Source organism: Notolepis coatsorum (genome assembly GCF_963971535.1).
Source record: "Notolepis coatsorum genome assembly, chromosome: 16".
Taxonomy (NCBI): Eukaryota; Metazoa; Chordata; class Actinopteri; order Aulopiformes; family Paralepididae; genus Notolepis; species Notolepis coatsorum.
In genome coordinates, this window is record NC_140180.1 from 605230 (window position 1) to 626760 (window position 21531).

Sequence of the window (21531 nt, forward strand, 5' to 3'; positions counted from 1 at the left end):
ACGTGCTGATAAAGGCGCGGGCCACGTCGGAAGAAGACGTCGAGGCGAGGGGAACGGCTTCCGGCCATCGGGTGGTCCTGTCCACCATAGTGAACAGGTAGGTAAACCCGTGAGAGGAAGGAAGCGGGCCCACGAGGTCAACATTGACGTGGTCGAACCTCCTCTCGGGAACCACGAATGTCACAAGCGGGGCCTTGGTATGTCGGTGCACTTTAGCCCGTTGGCAGGACACACACGCGTCGACCCAGGCCCTCACGTCTTTCTTGAGCCCCCGCCACACAAACTTCTGTGACACCAACCTGCTCGAAGGCTTCCTACCGGGGTGAGACAGGTCGTGCACAGCCTCGAAAGCCCGCCTGCGCCAGCCTATAGGGACCAGCGGCCGGGGTTGCCCGGTGGAGAGGTCACAGAGCAGGGACGCGCCCGAGCCGCCAATCGCGACGTCTCTGAGGCGCAGACTGGTATCCGCTGTCCTGAGGGCCTGGATGTCGTGGTCGGAGGCCTGTTCCGAGCCCATGGCGACGTAGTCGAGGCCCAGTTGCACAGCTCCGATGACGACCCTGGATAGGCAGTCTGCGACCACGTTGGCTTTCCCGGCGATATGCCGTATGTCTGTCGTGTACTCGGAAATGTACGAGAGTTGGCGCTGTTGTCGCGCGGACCACGGTTCAGCCACCTTGGACATGGAGAACTTGAGGGGTTTGTGGTCGACGAAGGCCGTAAACTCCCGGCCCTCCAGCATGAAACGAAAATGGCGCACCGCCAACCAGAGACCTAGGAGCTCTCTGTCAAATGCACTGTACTTGCGCTCCCTGGGGGTCAGTTGACGGCTGAAAAACGCCAGCGGTTGCCAGGCGCCGTCAACGTATTGCTCATGCACTGCGCCCACCGCGTAGTCTGACGCGTCGGTGGTAATGGCGACCGGGGCCCCCGGTGACGGGTGAGCCAACATGGCTGCACCCGCCAGGGCCGCCTTGGTGGCCGCGAAGGCTGTCGTCCTCTCGGCCGTCCAGTCGACCGGCTGGTTGGGGGACTTGCCCTTCAGCGCCTCGTAAAGCGGCCGCATGGTGTGGGCGGCCCGGGGGATGAACCGGTGATAAAACGTCACCATCCCGAGAAATTCCCTGAGCGCCCGGGCCGTCGGGGGTCGTGGGAAAGCGGAAACGGCCTCCACTTTCGACGGGAGGGGGGCGGCCCCCCTCCTGTCGATGAGGTGTCCGAGGAACCGTATGGAGGTCAACCCGAACTGACACTTAGCCGGGTTGATGATTAGGCCGTTTTGGCCCAGCCTCGTAAAGAGGCATCGTAGGTGCTCAAGGTGCTCCTCGGGCGAGGAGCTGGCGACGAGGATGTCGTCCAGGTAGACAAAAATAAACGGCATGTCTCTGAGCGTCGAGTCCATTAGCCTCTGGAAAGACTGTGCCGCGTTCTTCAGTCCGAACGGCATCCGTAGGAACTCAAATAGACCGAAGGGTGTTACCACCGCCGTCTTCGGGACGTCCAAGGGGTGTACCGGCACTTGGTGGTAACCGCGTACCAGGTCTACCTTCGAAAAGAACAGCTTACCCGCCAGGTGCCCCGAGAAGTCCTGGATGTGGGGGACCGGGTAGCGGTCTGGCGTGGTAGCGTCGTTGAGGCGTCTGTAGTCCCCGCACGGTCTCCATCCCCCGTCCGGTTTGGGCACGATGTGCAGCGGCGAGGCCCAGGGGCTGTCTGAGCGTCGGACAATCCCCAACTTCTCCATGTTGGCGAACTCTGACCTAGCGACTGCTAGTCTGTCAGGGTTGAGCCGGCGGGCCCTAGCGTACACGGGAGCTCCTTGAGTCTCTATGTGATGCTCGACCCCGTGTTTGGTGGTCGCGGCCGAGAACGTAGGCTGTGTCAAGCCGGGAAACTCCCGCAGTAGGCGTTGGTACACGTCACCTTCTGCGAGCGAGCTGGCCAGCCCGCTGTATACCACTTCATTGCGCACACAAGTCAAGGAAGCGTACGTCTGGGCGTCTACCAGGCGGCCGTGCCTCACGTCCACGAGGAGCCCATGTGCGCAGAGGAAATCCGCCCCGAGTAGTGGGAACGAGACGTCGGCCGTGACAAACTCCCACGTGAACCGCTGTCCCCCGAAACACAACTCCACGGTCCTCGTGCCGTAGGTGCGGATCGGGTTACCGTTGGCGGTCGTCAGTCGCGGACCCCCCCCCCCGCCGGCGGTGTCTACCACCGTCGCCGGTAGGACGCTCCTCTGTGCCCCGGTGTCGCAGAGGAATTCTCGACCAGAGAGTGTGTCCTTAATGAAGAGTAGCCTGTTCGACGTACCTGCGCTCACGGCCGCTACTGGGCGCAGGTGTTGGCGTTTCCCGCCCTGACAAAAGTACAAGGCGGGCGGCACTTCGTTGCTTTCGCGCCGAAGCGTGCATGGAAATAACACAGGCCTGTGTCATTATTGCCGTCGGCCGCGGCGCCCCTCTCCATCTTCGCCCCTCCCCCTCTGGGCATGTGCGCCCGTGTCGGGGCCAGCACCTCTGGGGCTAAGTGCTGCGTGGCCAGGTAGAACCGATCTGCCTCCTCCGCCAGAGCACGGGGATCCACAATGTTTGTATTGGCCAGCGCCGTCTGTACCCGTGGCGGCATGTGTCTGAGGAACAGCTCTTTAAATAAAAAGTTCGGCTGCTCGGCGCCCAGTAGATTCAGCATCATTTCCATATGCGCCGACGGCTTGCTGTCTCCCAAGCCACGTATATCCAACAAACGTCGGGCCCGCTCAGACGGCGACAACTCAAAAATCCTGAGCAGGTGCGTCTTAAACGCCTCATATCTATCCCGGGCCGGCGGAGCGGTAATGAAGCCTACCGTCCTCGCCGCCGTAGTGTTGTTCAGACTCGAGACGACGTGGAAGTATCGAGCGGCGTCCTCCACGATTCCCCGTAGGGCGAATTGCGCCTCCGCCTGGGCGAACCACGCGGCCGCCGACTGCTCCCAAAACTCAGGCAGTCTGAGAAAACCAGCGTTGTTTGCCATGTTCGCCGTATTCTCCGTCTCGGAAACTTCCTCGAGACTAATGTCGGGGTCACCAGTGTAGCGCTGAGAAGAAGGAGTCGGAGGCGGTGTCTCGAAGCTAAACTCAATTTCTTTATTCATCAGCGTAACAACAAATCGACGTAGTCGTATCGACAGTAAAATAAGAATGCCGGTGGCCGGAAGTGCCACCCTATAAATCGTCCGGGGGGAACTACCATTCCCAACGAGTTCCGTGTGAATTATGTACAGTCACTACACGTGTTTGTTTACAGGTCAGAGATCTGTAACCGCGGCCGGATGGGAGCGGAGTGAAGCGTGAGTTCAATGTTGTTTTTTCGGCTTTTACGGAAAGTCGCTTCCACCCGGTCATTCTTTATCCTCTTTAATGATTGAATTGACGTTTTTCTTTATTAAATTGTCATAGACGGAGAAGTCAGTGTGATTCTCAAGGCCACCGTAAATGTCCAACCCCCCCCCCCACCCCCTCCTAATAGACAGTCTCCTCCCCACCGTATTCTATCCTCTTTGTTTTACTGTGTCCTACCTGTTTTTATTACTTTCATTGCTTTACTGTGTTTTAATCTTATATCTTGCATCATATTATTTTGTTTTTATCAACCTGCCTGTGAAGCACTTTGGTGCCAGCTACCGCTGCCTGGAAATGTGCTATACAAATAAAATTTACTTGACTTGACTTGACTATATATTCTCCCCACCGTATGTATATTTTTTCTCCCCCCCCCCCCCCACCCCCTCCTAATAGACAGTCTCCTCCCCATTATAGGTATATATTCTCTGTTAGGATCTATGGGTAACATGACTGTATATTTGCATATTGTATATGTCACAAATGTAAACGTACTAGATACCTGTATGTCATGTATGTCCCTATGTCATAAATGTCATGATGTCATGTATGTTGTGTATGTCGTCTGTCTGTCTGCCTGTCTGTCTGTCTGTCTGTCTGTCTGTCTGTCTGTCTGTCTGTCCGTCTGTCTCTCTGTCCGTCCGTCCGTCCGTCCGTCTGTCCGTCTAACTGTCTAACTGTCTGTCTGTCTGTCTGTCTGTCTGTCTGTCTGTCTGTCTGTCTGTCTGTCTGTCTGTCTGTCTGTCTGTCTGCCTGCCTGCCTACCTGTCTGCCTGCCTGCCTTTCTGTCTGTCTGTCTGCCTGCCTGCCTGCCTGCCTGAATTAATTCATTCATTCATTCATTCATTCATTCATTCATTCATTCATTCATTCATTCATTCATACGAGGGGACATCTTTACCTTGCTATAACGAGGGTACTTTGTTTTGAAAAAGCCGAACGTGAAACGTCACGTGATGACGGCAGTGGTGGTGCGCGCAGCCGCAGTGACACACTACACAACTGCATCAGGCAACAAACATGGCGGCGGCCGTCGACAGTGTTGTTAAAGTGTAAGTTTACCTTTATATTTACTCCAATATTACAAACACGCAACGCCACCGCGGGCGCGAATCCAGAATAAACAAATAGCCGCGCGACTGGAAAGTGTAGACAATTCATATATTTCGCAAACCACTGTCTCCGTTCTGTATCATTTGTCCCTAGAGAGAACAGCCATTTGAGCTAACGGCTAACTAGCTAGCGATGCTCGTCGTGGTCCACAGTGAAGTGGATGGAGCGAGTTATTAAACTCCAACCGTTTCTAAACACTATCCATCAACACGTCAATACCGACATGAGGTGTCTGGTCTGCATAGCATCGATTACATTCATTATATGACCCAGATTGTTGCCAGGATGATTCGATTTCTCACGGTTGTGTCTGTTTGTTGGCAGGGCCCATTGCATTGTTGAGAGATGCTTTAATTATGATGAATTGAAAATGGGGGACCCTGATGTAAACAAGACTAAAGTCTTTCTCTGGTCTGCATCCCCTTAACAATTGTGTGTATTTAGCCGTACTGTATTGTACCCATTCTGCAATCTGTTAATAAAGTTTTCAATCAATCAATCACTTGCTAACAATCCACCTTTTGTTCCTGAATGTTGCTCTTCTTCACCATCAAAGTGAGACCTGACAAGGTGTTATTGTGAAAGTTAATGTGTTTGCCACGATATACAGCGACGAAGCGAGAAGGAGAACATCATCAGAGAACACACACGATAGAATTACAATAAAAATAGAAAGGCCACTTCCTGGTACATCTCAAGGAAACTATAAACGAAGGAAGGGTCATTATGTAGCGCGTGAACCCACGTTTGAACAGCGCAGTTAGCACAGACGGACCACTCCTTCAACTCTCCCCTCTCTCGGTTTATCATTAATAACACGTTATTCATCCGTTGATTGATTGATTGATTGAAATTTGTATTAACAGATTGCAGAATGGGTACAATACAGTACGGCTCAATACACACAATTGTTAAGGGGGTCCAGACCAGAGAAAGACTTTCGTCTTGTTTACATCAGAGTCCCCCATTTTCAATTCACTCTGGTTGGATGCCAAACTTCTTTTCATTGTACCGTTCAAACACATTTTTATCTAAAACGAATCCAATAGCATTAGGCATCATTCAGAAACCCAGTCCATTGTAAATCTAGCATAAGTTTCCCCAAGAGGATCTACCGTTCTGAGAGCTAACGATAGTAGCACCCTGCCCACTTTGACAACCTAGGATGGCTTAGAGTAGATGACAGAGTACAGCAACTTGCAATGGGCCTGGTCTACAAGATACACTACACGACCAAGGTACCCATGTACATGGCAAAATACTTCCCAAAGGTCAGTGAATACCACGATCACAACACCAGAGGGAGCTCCACAAATCATGCTAAACCCAGATTCGGCTCAAATAAGGGACTAAACACTTTTCGCAATTATGCCACATCAATGTGGAACGCCCTACCCAAAGCTGTAAAGGAATGTGGATCACTACCCACTTTCAAAACCTCTCTCAAGAGACACCTACGGGAGACTGCAATTCAACACTGGCCCCTGTAAATATCCTAACCCAACCCCCTCCAATGTACAGTCATTTACCTAGTATGGTTTTGTCAATAGTCCAATGTACAATTTTGTTTGTTTGTACAGAGTCTCCCCCCCCTCAATGTACAGTTTTGCTTGTTTATACAGTGTGCCCCCCCCCCCCAACCACCTCCAATGTAAATTACCCAGTATGGTTGTCAATATCCCAGTGTACCCAACCCCCCCCACCCAACCTCCTCCAATGTACAGTTTCTACGTCAAATGTATATACTCCCTTTTCTTGACTCCTTCTGTATCACAAACAGTACTGTATTTGCAAATCTGGTATGTCATAAATGTATAGATGTAGCAGTACTGACTATCTGTATGTCATGTATGTCATATATGTCCTGATGAATTGAAAATGGGGGACCCTGGTGTAAACAAGACGAAAGTCTTTCTCTGGTCTGCATCCCCTTAACAATTGTGTGTATTGAGCTGTACTGTATTGTACCCATTCTGCAATCTGTTAATAAAGTTTTCAATCAATCAATCAATCAATCAATTCAATCAATCAATCAATCAATCAATCAGCACTAGGATGCTGCAGGCTTCTGGTTACCGTTCTGAGAGCTAACGATAGTAGCACTAGGATGCTGCGGGCTTCTGGCTACCGTTCTGACTTCTGAGAGCTAACAGGGCTCTACGCTAACCTTTTTCACTAGGGGCACAGGTGCTCCTAAATGAAAAAATGTAGGAGCACACAAAGAAATTTAGGAGCACCCAAAAATATTTAGGAGCACAGTGAAAATATTTCAAGTAACGGAGTTTATTTTTATTTTTCAAAAATAAATGTATATTTGTACTGTGCGTGCATGTGCAAACAGGAACGGGACACACATCTGTGCAATAGCACATACCACCAAAGTCACTGGCCCACTGTGTGCGTGTGCAAACGGGAATGGGACACAGACATTTGAACTATTAATTAAGTGATTAATGCCTACTGTGGCAAAGTTGTAGCCAACAACTAGGCCTAATAAGAAAGGCAGTGACATTGAACAAAAAGGAGACACTGGCATTACCACCAGGGCCATCAGTAGAGGGGGGAGCTAGTGTTGCTCTTCTAGAAAAATAATCCTTTCAGGGTTGCCTATTGAAATACTGTACACCTCCAGTACAGAAACATTGTTTATGAGTTTGCGTGTCAGGTAGACCATTGATTGACAGTCGATTCTGCCAATTACGACGTCACACCGCTTGCACTCTGGCCGTCCGGCGCTGCAGCTGGACCCTATTGCCACACCGCTTGCACTCTGGCCGTCCGGCGCTGCAGCTGGACCCTATTGCCCACCTCTGCGTGTTGATAACGCTAGCCAAGTTAGCTGTACACACATACACAGTGGGCCAGTTACTTTGGTGTAGGGGTGTAACAATGCATCGCAATGCATCGATCCTACTTTGCAATATTTACAAAACATGACATTGTTTTCGAACTCTAGCCATGGGCAAATGTTTAGCCAATTCACGTAATTTGTATGTCTTCCCTCCGGCTTCAGTGGGTGTAGCTTCGCTAGCTACAGTGGGTACATTGGGTGCTACAGTGGGGGTAGTAGTGGGTGTAGCCTCGCTAGCTTGGCCAACTTCGCTAGCATGCTGGCTAGCGTCAGTATCTTGGTTAACGTTAACGTTAACTATCACCTCTGTAACATGAGCTGCCTCGCCTGACTTCTCATTCTCCGGTATCTTTCACGCAAAATAAAAATGAATGGGCTTCGACATGGCTGTATTGTCTGACTCAGACAGACGCTGATCATTACTTTCAGTTTCCAGTCGCGTGACCACAGGAAACTCTACTGTGATTGGAACGTTTATGCGGCTGTGAACTGTGGGACTTGTAGTTTTTTAACGATTCTCGCAGCGGAGAAAAAAAAGAGCGAATGAGGCTGTAATCTGCACTCGCACGCCGTGCGAGTAATTGATTTTTCAGGTTCGCACACACATATTTTTAGGGGCATATGCGAGCAATATGGTCGCACTGTAGAGCCCTGACTAGGATGCTGCGGGCTTCTGGCTACCGTCTGAGAGCTTACGTTACTAGTACTAGGGTGCTGCGGGCTAACTGGCCAACGTGATTTGTTTACTTGGTAACACGGGTTGCCCCCCCCCCCCCCCCCGCCGCTGATGAAAATGAAAGTCCGTCATATACCGTATACCGGGGTATTATGTCAGCAAGGTATGACGGTATGAAAAAAATTATACCGCCCAAGCCTAGCCAGGGCTCTACAGTGCGACCATATTGCTCGCATATGCCCCTAAAAATATGTGTGTGCGAACCTGAAAAATCAATTACTCGCATGTTGTGCAAATGCATATTACAGCCTCAGTCGTTCTTTTTATTTCTCCGCTGAGAATCGTTAAACTACAAGTCCCACATTGCACTCAAGCCAACGCTCACAGTAGAGTGACGTGACTGGTTTCATGGGAAATAAAGCAAATGACCAATCGGAAGCTCTCATTTTGTTTGTTTACTTCCTGAAAGACGAGCGAGCGTTTTCCGAGCAGCAGAACTCCGTGGAGTCCAGTCCGAGTACAGTCCGCTCGACTATGGGAGCACCTTTATTATAGTCTTACCAATAGCAATAGATTTTAGAACACCTAGATTTAGCGATAGCAATAGTAATATAACGTTAATGCAACAAAACGAATGCCTTGCTTTGTTAATCATAACGTTGATGCAGTAGCAGTATTATAAAGATGCCTGTTGTTGTTGTTGCAGGCTAGGAGAGCAGTATTATAAAGATGCCTGTTGTTGTTGTTGCAGGCTAGGAGAGCAGTATTATAAAGATGCCTGTTGTTGTTGTTGTTGCAGACTAGGAGAGCAGTATTATAAAGATGCCTGTTGTTGTTGTTGTTGCAGGCTAGGAGAGCAGTATTATAAAGATGCCTGTTGTTGTTGTTGTTGCAGGCTAGGAGAGCAGTATTATAAAGATGCCTGTTGTTGTTGTTAGGGATGCCCCGATCGATCGGCCACCGATCGTTATCGGCCGATAATCAGTATAAATATGCGATCGGGGAATTCCGATAATGAGTCATATTCGCCGATCGCGGAAAACTGATCAAGTGGATATCTCACTCGCTTGTCTCAGACGCACAGGACCTGCAAACTGCTCCTCCTCCCTAGCCCCGCCCGCCCCCGTGTAGAGTTTGTAAACAAAGAGGTGCGGCTCCTCTGCTCGAGTCTGTAGTGCATTCGACCTGCGCTAACGTTAGCTACCTAGCTATCGTTACTGTTTAAACAAAATTACCCAGTCAACTATTCACGTTTAGTAGGCATTGTCTAACGGTATTTAGCCGGCTAGCTACCGATAGCTTCTGATATCAACAAATGATCCAGAAAATCTAGTAGTCCATGTTCATACCTCCGGTAGCTTGCGTTAGCTTGCGTTAGCTGACGTTAGTTTACTGTTCAAAACGAAATGTCCCATTGAACTAAAGTTCTGTCTTAACGTCATCTAGCCGGCTAGCAGTAGCTACAGATAGCTCTTGATATCAATGTCTTATAACATTGATTTAATGCGTATTCGAGCTGAGGGCTTGCTGAATGTGAAATGACCAAAGCATAACGTTACCAATAGGGTCCCGCTGCAGCGCCGGAGAATCCTTTTTGGAGCTGGGCTACTAGAGTACACACAGACAGTGGAGCTGTTTGCAGATAGCGAGCATTTTGACTTGTTGCGTGGTGGCGATGTCTCGCAGATAATACAAGTACAAGTCTAATTATATAATATATATATTTTATTAAAAAAAAATAAAAAAAAAATTTTTTATATAAAATAATTTTTAATTTCTTTTTAATCAAAAACGATCGGTATCGGATCGGTATCGGCCGATATGGCTCACGACGATCGGTGATCGGTATCGGTGGCAAAAAACGTGATCGGGGCATCACTAGTTGTTGTTGTTGTTGTTGCAGGCTAGGAGAGCAGTATTATAAAGATACCTGTTGTTGTTGTTGTTGTTGCAGGCTAGGAGAGCAGTATTATAAAGATGCCTGTTGTTGTTGTTGTTGTTGTTGTTGTTGTTGTTGCAGGCTAGGAGAGCAGTATTATAAAGATGCCTGTTGTTGTTGTTGCAGACTAGGAGAGCAGTATTATAAGGATGACTGTTGTTGTTGTTGTTGTTGTTGTTGTTGCAGACTAGGAGAGCAGTATTATAAAGAGGACTGTTGTTGTTGTTGTTGTTGTTGTTGTTGCAGGCTAGGAGAGCAGTATTATAAAGAGGACTGTTGTTGTTGTTGTTGTTGTTGCAGGCTAGGAGAGCAGTATTATAAAGATGCCTGTTGTTGTTGTTGTTGTTGTTGTTGCAGCCTAGCAGAGCAGTATTATAAAGAGGACTGTTGTTGTTGTTGTTGTTGTTGTTGTTGCTGCAGGCTAGGAGAGCAGTATTATAAAGGTGACTGTTGTTGTTGTTGTTGTTGTTGTTGTTGCTGCAGACTAGGAGAGCAGTATTATAAAGATGACTGTTGTTGTTGTTGTTGTTGTTGTTGTTGCTGCAGACTAGGAGAGCAGTATTATAAAGAGGACTGTTGTTGTTGTTGTTGTTGTTGCAGGCTAGGAGAGCAGTATTATAAAGAGGACTGTTGTTGTTGTTGTTGTTGTTGTTGTTGTTGTTGTTGTTGCAGGCTAGGAGAGCAGTATTATAAGGATGACTGTTGTTGTTGTTGCTGCAGGCTAGGAGAGCAGTATTATAAGGATGACTGTTGTTGTTATTGTTGTTGTTGTTGTTGCAGACTAGGAGAGCAGAGGCCCGTTCCATGTACCGGGATAACCGAGTTAGCCGGATAACTTTAGCTGGATAACTGGGTTAGCCTGACTTTCCGATTTCATGTACCTGGATTTCCCAAATCACCATGACAACATATCCAAAAGTTTGAGCCTGCTCGAAAGCAGAGTTCAAGTTCAAGTTAGCCTGAACTATCGCCACGCCCCCGCAAAGAAGTGACAGCCCGTTTCCTGAAACTATTCCCACAGTCTACGATCTGCATTATACCATTCTGAATTACGTTTTTGTGCTCCATTCTTCCAGAGGGGGCTTTTGAAATGTAAAATAGACCCAAAATGCTGATATTAAATTCACTTTGTCCTAAATAATGCACGTTATATATACCGTGGCGACGGTGGCGCTCGCTCGTGCGATGTACACATGATGTGGTTATTTTAATTGTAACTGGGATTAAGATGTCTGATGAGATGCGCTGTTTGACGGATTTGAGAAATTGAATGAGCCGTTGACGTCACATTAATGAATGAGGATAAAGAGATAAACTTCATTCAAAACAACGGATATTCTAAACACGGGTCTCTCGTTCATTAATGTATAAACAATGAATTTATCCCATCTGGCCCAGTGGCCCAGCGGTAGTGCTCATGCCTGCCAATTCAGCGACCGGGGTTCAAATCCCCGTGTTTCCAATATGATTTTTTTGAATATAATATTAATGATTATACGCCAAAGTAGCCTGGTTTTAAGTTAAAATATTATAAATCTACATGCATTGAGGATGTCATTCTTTATATAGCTCTCAACGTGCACCAAATTGAATTATTCCTATATTGCAAAAAGAAGGAAAAGACTAGGGCCTTGAACCCCGGTCGTCCGTGTGAAAGTCAAAAGAAGAACCCGTTACACCACAGAGAAGATAAGTAAAAGATTGACTATACATCAATCAATGGGTAAGAGAGCCGTATCGTAATTCTGTATAACAGTTAACTAATAATTTTCGCTAGCAAGATCTCATTTGATTATTCAATCCAGCAGGCAAGTTTAAAGAAATATAATCTGATTGATTGAGGTAATGAGGGACTTAGAATTAGCCTATAGATAACGCATTTAACTTGTCGGCGAGGCGATTGAGCCTATTGCAATCTGTCAATAAAGTCTTAAATCAATTAATCAATCAATGCCGTTGAGAATCAGGGTCTCTGCCATCGATACGTGCTGGCTTTCCACCTAAAACGGGAGCGCGCATCTAGCCTGACTTGAGCCTGACTCTCAAGTCTGGCTTGAGTTAACGAGACTGAATCCTCCTTTGTGAAACAGGAAAATCCCGGCTTTGAACATCGGGTTAACTGAAGCTGGATAATGGACATGTTGATCGACTTAGTTGAACCACGTACATGAAACAGGGCCCAGTATTATAAAGATGACTGTTGTTGTTGTTGTTGTTGCAGACTAGGAGAGCAGTATTATAAAGATGACTGTTGTTGTTGTTGTTGTTGTTGTTGTTGCAGGCTAGGAGAGCAGTACTATAAAGATGACTGTTGTTGTTGTTGCTGCAGACTAGGAGAGCATTATTATAAAGATGACTGTTGTTGTTGTTGTTGTTGTTGTTGCAGACTAGGAGAGCAGGGCCCCGTTCCATGTACCGGGATAACCGAGTTAGCCGGATAACTTTAGCTGGATAACTGTGTTAGCCTGACTTTCCGATTTCATGTACGTGGATTTCCCAAATCACCATGACAACATATCCAAAAGTTTGAGCCTGCTCGAAAGCAGAGTTCAAGTTCAAGTTAGCCCGATCACGCAGAGCCACGCCCCCGCAAAGAAGTGACAGCTCGTTTCCTGAAACTATTCCCACAGTCTACGATCTGCATTATACCATTCTGAATTACGTTTTTGTGCTCCATTCTTCCAGAGGGGGCTTTTGAAATGTAAAATAGACCCAAAATGCTGATATTAAATTCACTTTGTCCTAAATAATGCACGTTATATATACCGTGGCGACGGTGGCGCTCGCTCGTGCGATGTACACAAAAATGTGGTTATTTTAATTGTAACTGGGATTAAGATGTCTGATGAGATGCGCTGTTTGACGGATTTGAGAAATTGAATGAGCCGTTGACGTCACATGAATGAATGAGGATAAAGAAATAAAACGTCATTCAAAATAAGGAATATTCTAAACACGGGTCTCTCGTTCATTAATGTATAAACAATGAATTTATCCCATCTGGCACAGTGGCCCAGCGGTAGTGCTCAAGACTCCCAATTTTGCGACCCGGGTTCTAATCCCGGAGTTTCCAATATGATTTTTTTGAATATAATATTAATGATTATACGCCAAAGTAGCCTGGTTTTAAGTTAAAATATTATAAATCTACATGCATTGAGGATGTCATTCTTTATATAGCTCTCAACGTGCACCAAATTGAATTATTCCTATATTGCAAAAAGAAGGACCCCGGTCTTGAACCCGGGTCGTCCGTGTGGAAGTCAAAAGAACAACCCGTTACACCACAGAGTAGATAAGTAAAAGATTGACTATACATCAATCAATGGGCAAGAAAGCCGTCTCGTAATTCTGTATAACAGTTAACTAGTTATTTTCGCTAGCAAGATCTCATTTGATTATTCAATCCAGCAGGCAAGTTTAAAGAAATATAATCTGATTGATTGAGGTAATGATGGACTTAGAATTAGCCTATAGATAACGCATTTAACTTGTCGGCGAGGCGATTGAGCCTATTGCAATCTGTCAATAAAGTCTTAAATCAATTAATCAATCAATGCCGTTGAGAATCAGGGTCTCTGCCATCGATACGTGCTGGCTTTCCACCTAAAACGGGAGCGCGCATCTAGCCTGACTCTCAAGTCTGGCTTGAGTTAACGAGACTGAATCCAGGTTTGTGAAACAGGAAAATCCCGGCTTCGAACATCGGGTTAACTGAAGCTGGATAATGGACATGTTGATCGACTTAGTTGAACCACGTACATGGAACGGGGCCCAGTACTATAAGGATAACTGTTGTTGTTGTTGCAGACTAGGAGAGCAGTACTATAAGGATAACTGTTGTTGTTGTTGCAGACTAGGAGAGCAGTACTATAAGGATGCCATGTTGTTGTTGCAGACTAGGAGAGCAGTATTATAAAGATGACTGTTGTTGTTGTTGCAGACTAGGAGAGCAGTACTATAAGGATGACTGTTGTTGTTGTTGTTGTTGCAGACTAGGAGAGCAGTACTATAAGGATGCCATGGAGCAGTGCCACAGCTACAACTCCCGCCTGTGTGCCGAGCGCAGCATCCTGATGCCCTTCCTGGACTCCCAGACCGGTGTGGCTCAGTCCAACTGCTACATCTGGATGGAGAAGAGGCACCGGGGTGCAGGTGAGCTGGGAGGGGGGAGGGGGAGGGGGAGGGGGGCAGGTGAGCTGGGAGGGGGGCAGTGGGAGGGGAACAGTGGGGAGGGGGGCAGGTGAGCTGGGAGGGGGGCAGTGGGAGGGGGACAGTGGGGAGGGGGACATGGGGACAGTAGGAGGGGGACAGTGGGGAGGGGGACAGTAGGAGGGATGAAACCATCACAGTCAGGACAGACAGCTGAAACAACCACAGTCAGGACAGACAGCTGAAACCATCACAGTCAGGACAGACAGCTGAAACCATCACAGTCAGGACAGACAGCTTAAACCATCACAGTCAGGACAGACAGCTGAAACCATCACAGTCAGGACAGACGGATGAAACCATCACAGTCAGGACAGACAGCTGAAACCATCACAGTCAGGACAGACAGCTGAAACCACCACAGTCAGGACAGACAGCTGAAACCATCACAGTCAGGACAGACAGCTGAAACCATCACAGTCAGGACAGCTGAAACCACCACAGTCAGGACAGACAGCTGAAACCATCACAGTCAGGACAGACAGCTGAAACCATCACAGTCAGGACAGACAGCTGAAACCATCACAGTCAGGACAGCTGAAACCATCACAGTCAGGACAGACAGCTGAAACCATCACAGTCAGGACAGCTGAAACCATCACAGTCAGGACAGACAGCTGAAACCACCACAGTCAGGACAGACAGCTGAAACCACCACAGTCAGGACAGACTAGGGCTGGGCGATATGGAAAAAAATCATATCGCGATAACGATATGATAATTTTATTTTATTTCTCGATATCGATAATTATCGAATTGTTATAAGTATAAAAAAAATGTAAATTTTTTTTTTTTTTTTTTTTTTTTTCAACAGATGTATGTTTATTTTGCAGCAATTCTTTGTCATTGCCGCCATCTTTAGTGTTACATCCCCTCACACTCCAGTTCTCAGGCTGCAGCTGGTTTAAAAGCTAAAGTAAACCGGCTTCTCTGCTGGCTGTGGCTCCAGAGGAGTTGAACAGTTCTGGCTCTGCTAGTTTATTTTCGATCTTTTGGCGCTTTTTTGGTGGACAAACCACCGCACATGTGCACTGTGACTCGTGACTGGAGTCTAGTTCTGCTAGCACACATAGCCTACTGTGTACAGACGGTTTCAAAATGTATTTTAAATTAGAAAGCAAACAAAATAAATGGACAAGAGAAAAAGAAATCTGAATTTGGTCAGTATTGTCATTTGGAAGCAAAGCCATTACTTTAAGTTGCAGGCAAGAAAGACAAGTCTGTCCACTGTCTCTGGTTTTAAAACTGCCCTGTTGCAGGTAAAAAAAAAAAAAAAAAACGATTTTTCGATTTTTTTTTTATTTCGATATTCGATATCGATTATTAAAATATATCGCGATATTTATCGTTATCGTTATATCGCCCAGCCCTAGGACAGACAGCTGAAACCACCACAGTCAGGACAGACAGCTGAAACCATCACAGTCAGGACAGACAGCTGAAACCATCACAGTCAGGACAGACGGCTGAAACCATCACAGTCAGGACAGACAGCTGAAACCATCACAGTCAGGACAGACAGCTGAAACCATCACAGTCAGGACAGACAGCTGAAACCATCACAGTCAGGACAGACAGCTGAAACCACCACAGTCGGGACAGACAGCTGAAACCATCACAGTCAGGACAGACAGCTGAAACCACCACAGTCAGGACAGACAGATGAAACCACCACAGTCAGGACAGACAGCTGAAACCACCACAGTCAGGACAGACAGCTGACACCATCACAGTCAGGACAGACAGCTGAAACCACCACAGTCAGGACAGACAGATGAAACCACCACAGTCAGGACAGACGGCTGAAACCATCACAGTCAGGACAGACAGCTGACACCATCACAGTCAGGACAGACAGCTGAAACCACCACAGTCAGGACAGACAGATGAAACCACCACAGTCAGGACGGACGGATGACACCACCACAGTTTAAACTAAATGTTAATGTGTTATTATCAGGCATGGCTCCAGGACAGCTCTACTCGTACCCAGCCCGGCGCTGGAGGAAGAAGCGGCGATCCCACCCCCCCGAGGACCCCCGCCTGGCCTTCCCTCCTCTCAAAGCAGGTACCCTAACCCCCCTGGGGGTCTTTACTCTTGGATACATTTGTAAAAAGGGTTAGGGTTCATGTCTCTGTCTCTGTCTCTGGTTGTTCCTTAGACGTGGACCTGGCTCTGAAGGGTCAGGGTTCATGTCTCTGTCTCTGGTTCTGGTTCCTCAGACGTGGACCAGGCTCTGAAGCGCGACGCCCTGGTCCCGGTGGACGGCAGCAGCCTGGAGGCCCTCCTGAAGGGGGAGCCGCTGGACCGGAAGCTGTCGGAGCCCCGCGCCCCCGAAGACGAGCCGCCCGCCGCGGAGCCCGCAGCAGCCGCCGCCGCCTCGGCCTCCTCGGCCTCCACCCACACCACCTCGTCGGGGCGCGTCCGCAAGGTCAGAGGTCACCCAGGGGGATTATCTGTCTCTCGGGCCGCAGTGCAGTGCTACAGTCAGCCATGATAATAATAATAATAATAAATTGTATTTGTATTGCACTTTTCATTCACTAGGATCCCAAAGTTCCACAGGGTTAAAACATAGTTAAATGTTTTTTTTTATAATTATTAATAATAATAAAATAAAATACAGAATAAAAATAGAACATAGTTAAAAACAGAAAACAGAAAACTTAAGACAACAGCACAAGAAGAAATTAAATCACAAAAAAAAGAGCTAACAATCAATGGCCTTTTGAAATAGATTTTCAGGCCTGCTTTAACTATTTGGGAGTCTATGGAACACATCTGTAAAGTTTTTTTCAAGAAAATTCATTGTTTTATATTTCTAATCAAGTACACCATTTTTCCACTTCAAGATTTCAAGCTGTTTTGGGCTGGGCTCCGCCCATAAGCGCTTTGAGTGACAGTCCCCGCGCGCACGCGTGTGAGTGTGTGTGTAAATGCTCCGTGTCTCTCTCTCCCTCTCTCGCTCGCTCGTTCTCTGCTGTCTCTGTCGGCACCCGCGCACGTCAACCCGTTTGAGGAAGTGTCCACAATTCCACTCGCTCTGTTGTTGAGCTAATTGTTGATTGTGGGCGGTGACTACAACCAGTGACTTACTCACGTCAGCAAAACAGTCAAATCAGAATGGCTTAGTTCAGTGAGGGAGGATCTCGTGAACTCGAGACTAGACTGATGAGCCAAAATGAGAATTAGAGACACAGACCCCATTGATACAAACCCCCATTGCTAGAAAACAATGCTAAACACTGGAAAAGGCAATTTATAAGACAGGGGACCTTTAAATCACATAGTTCTTTTTTTTTAAACTTTATTTTTTAGCGTTTATCGCTTTTCTGGTCAAGCATGACCGACAGATACAGGGTGAAACGGGATATAGATCAGGGGAAGACATTCTGGCAAATGACGGCGGGTCCGGGAATCGAACTCGGAGTCCACCAGATCCGTGACGCAGCACGGTTTTCCCCGACGCAGAAATAGCGCCGAGATATGCGGTGAGCTACTGGAGCCCCCCAATCATCACATAGTTCTTCATATTAGGATCTAACATCCCAATAGGCCTATTTGTTTACAGCTTGATCATCACACACACAATATAGACAGTTTTAAAATAGACCACAATAAAATAGAGTAGACGGAGTAAAATAGTGCAATAGTGTAGTGCAATAAAATAGTTAGTAAAATAGAATAGACAGAGTAAAATAATGCAATAGTGCAGTTCTGTTTAAACAGTTTAAAACCTGACAGTCTTTCTTCCTGTTTGATACCCACACAGTTTAAAACCTGACAGTCCTTCTTCCTGTTTGATACCCACACAGCTTAAAACCTGACAGTCCTTCTCCCTGTTTGATACCCACACAGTTTAAAACCTGACGGTCTCTCTTCCTGTTTGATACCCACACAGTTTAAAACCTGACGGTCCTTCTTCCTGTTTGATACCCACACAGTTTAAAACCTGACGGTCCTTCTTCCTGTTTGATACCCACACAGTTTAAAACCTGACCGTCTTTCTTCCTGTTTGATACCCACACAGTTTAAAACCTGACAGTCTTTCTTCCTGTTTGATACCCACACAGTTTAAAACCTGACCGTCTTTCTTCCTGTTTGATACCCACACAGTTTAAAACCTGACGGTCCTTCTTCCTGTTTGATACCCACACAGTTTAAAACCTGACAGTCTCTCTTCCTGTTTGATACCCACACAGTTTAAAACCTGACCGTCTTTCTTCCTGTTTGATACCCACACAGTTTAAAACCTGACCGTCTTTCTTCCTGTTTGATACCCACACAGTTTAAAACCTGACCGTCTTTCTTCCTGTTTGATACCCACACAGCTTAAAACTAGAGATGTTCCGATACCATTTTTTCCTTTCCGATCCGATTCCGATACCTAAGCTTTGGGTATCGGCCGATACCGATACTTATCCGATACCAGTGCATACATAAAAAAAAAAAAAAACGATATTATATAATTTTTTTATAAATATAATTTTTTTTTTAACAAATACTGTTTTATATATACTGTTTTTTAGTCATAACTAGAAAGTAATGGTATTTATTCAACAACAGGTGATTGTATAGATTTGTATTAGTATCATTAATCAATGAGTATGGGGCTTCAGCACTGCAGATATACCCTACTCCAATGATCCACACGGACATTATACGTTGCTGCACTCGCTACCCACTGGCTCTGCAGATATACCCTACTCAGTCTGTCTACAAGGCTCCGTTCAGTAGCAGTCGGATCTGTTTTGATTTTTGCACAATAAATATTCAACATTCTCTTTTGAGACTCCGCCTCAGACTCTTATCATTTGGCACTAAAAGCTAAACATTGTCGCCGATATGGCTGTCCGCAACATGTCATTAATTGTGTACGCGACGTGCAATTGTGCAATGACGACGTTACCGTTAGCTAGCATGAGCTACCGGTATATGGGAAGACCATAGAAGACTGTAACGTTACTGGTGACATTGTGATTTAACTTGGAATACTCCTTTGCCAACTTGCTGTACTTTGCTTGCAGGTCTGCAGCCATTATTGCTGGATTATATGAATAGCCCCAACTTTAGCCAAGGTAATGTTAAAGCTAGCTTTCGGTTAGCCGTTCAATGCTAATAACACCAGCCACCAAGCGAACCCATGAGCTCCCCGTCAACACCGCTCTGTCGGGACGATGACATTTAAGAAAGTATCTGCTGTTAAAATGACAAATGGCATTGACACTTTAATCGATTAAGCACACGTTTGTTTTATAATGCTTACTCAACAGACCACAGTGTTGTTGATAAATTACGTCATATGGTATCGGAGCGCAGCATTAGAGGGTACTCGCCGATACCGATACCAGCATTTTAGCCAGTATCGGCGGCTTTTCCGATACCAGTATCGGTATCGGAACAACTCTACTTAAAACCTGACCGTCTTTCTTCCTGTTTGATACCTACACAGTTTAAAACCTGACGGTCCTTCTTCCTGTTTGATACCCACACAGTTTAAAACCTGACAGTCTTTCTTCCTGTTTGATACCCACACAGCTTAAAACCTGACAGTCCTTCTTCAGGCCTGTACAGTGCGACATATATCTCGCACGTGCTACAGCAACAGCGGTCTGTGCGATGGATGGATTTACTTCAGTAGCACTGGTGCGATAGGGATTCGGTTCATATAGATACTCTTATTTTGAAAATCCTGTAGCGGGTCTCATTTCTGCCCACGCGCAGCTCCAGCTAGGCTCCGAAAGCTAGCAACGTTCAGGTGCATATGATAATCTTATTTTGAAAAAACTCTTGTGACAACTCGACGAGTCATATCCGCCCTATCCGTGCGCCTTCTGCAAGCAGAGCAGCGCGTTGGTCGGTTGCTGCGTTAACACAGCAGTGCGCCTACACGTCCCGAAATAAGTCCGTGGTGTTTTTTTCTTCTCGCAACGGGTCAAATGCATCTACATGCTTTGCACCGTCGCCATTCCTTTATGCGCACATCGCCCGAAATTAACGTTTATGTACCATTACAATCACTACAACGTTAGCAAGCTAACAAGCTAATCCTGATCACAGGCAGAGCCAGCAGACACAGTGTGGAAAGGGAAATGGGGGGGCACTCTCTCCCCTTCCCTGTGTGTGTGTGCGTGCGTGCGTTTGGAAAGATGATGAAGTCACTAGTCAGGACAGGAGTATATTATAGTAAACTGAGGATGGACAGATAATGTTGATATTCAAATAAACAAGTTTCGAGAGGAGTGGAAGTTTGAAGACAGACTAGACTACAATATGATGCGGGGGTGGTGAGTTGAAACAGTGTGTGTGAATGAATGAATGAGAACTTTATTTAACAGATTGCAGAATGGGTACAGTACAGTATGGCTCAATACACACAATTGTTAAGGGGATGCAGACCTGAGAAAGACGTTTGTCTTGTTTACATCAGGGTCCCCCATTGTGTGTGTGTGTGTGTGTGTGTCCCAACTCCCAACCGACCCCACTTCTATGTTTCAATAAATTATTTGCATTTAAAACTATTAACGCTGACTCATTCCTTCAGTCCACTCAAAATTATGCTAATATTCCTTATGTTGTTTATGATATTAATTGAAAATAGCATATGAGAGTATCATAGTAATAATAACACATGGCGATATACTAAATGACAGCCAAACATGGCACTGCAACTAAATAACACAAATACAATAGGCACATTTGTGACTGTTACAAATATAACAAGTTTTATACTTGTGCTACAAGATTTTGGCCTGTGCTACAAAACTATCAACCTCTGTAGCACCAGTGCTATGTGCAAAAAAAGTTAACGTACAGCCCTGCCTTCTTCCTGTTTGATACCCACACAGTTTAAAACCTGACAGTCTTTCTTCCTGTTTGATACCCACACAGCTTAAAACCTGACAGTCTTTCTCCCTGTTTGATACCCACACAGTTTAAAACCTGACCGTCTTTCTTCCTGCTTGATACCCACACAGTTTAAAACCTGACAGTCCTTCTTCCTGTTTGATACCCACACAGTTTAAAACCTGACAGTCCTTCTTCCTGTTTGATACCCACACAGTTTAACACCTGACCGTCCTTCTTCCTGTTTGATACCCACACAGTTTAAAACCTGACAGTCTTTCTTCCTGTTTGATACCCACACAGTTTAAAACCTGACCGTCTTTCTTCCTGTTTGATACTCACACAGTTTAAAACCTGACAGTCCTTCTTCCTGTTTGATACCTACACAGTTTAAAACCTGACGGTCCTTCTTCCTGTTTGATACCCACACAGTTTAAAACCTGACAGTCTTTCTTCCTGTTTGATACCCACACAGCTTAAAACCTGACAGTCCTTCTTCCTGTTTGATACC

The 21531-nt window shown here is 46.3% G+C and overlaps 1 protein-coding gene across 1 annotated transcript in view; it reads left to right on the forward strand.

The window, feature by feature from the left end:
* The first annotated feature begins 4389 nt into the window (after window positions 1-4389).
* Window positions 4390-21531, forward strand: part of LOC311243108 (zinc finger protein ubi-d4-like) — a 33018-nt gene continuing 15876 nt past the window's right edge. Inside the window, exons 1-4 of the mRNA XM_084332196.1 lie at window positions 4390-4434; window positions 13956-14116; window positions 16134-16241; window positions 16397-16605. Of these exons, the coding sequence (XP_084188322.1) occupies window positions 4403-4434; window positions 13956-14116; window positions 16134-16241; window positions 16397-16605 (510 nt within the window). The 5' untranslated portion in view covers window positions 4390-4402. The remainder of the gene's footprint in view (window positions 4435-13955; window positions 14117-16133; window positions 16242-16396; window positions 16606-21531) is intronic.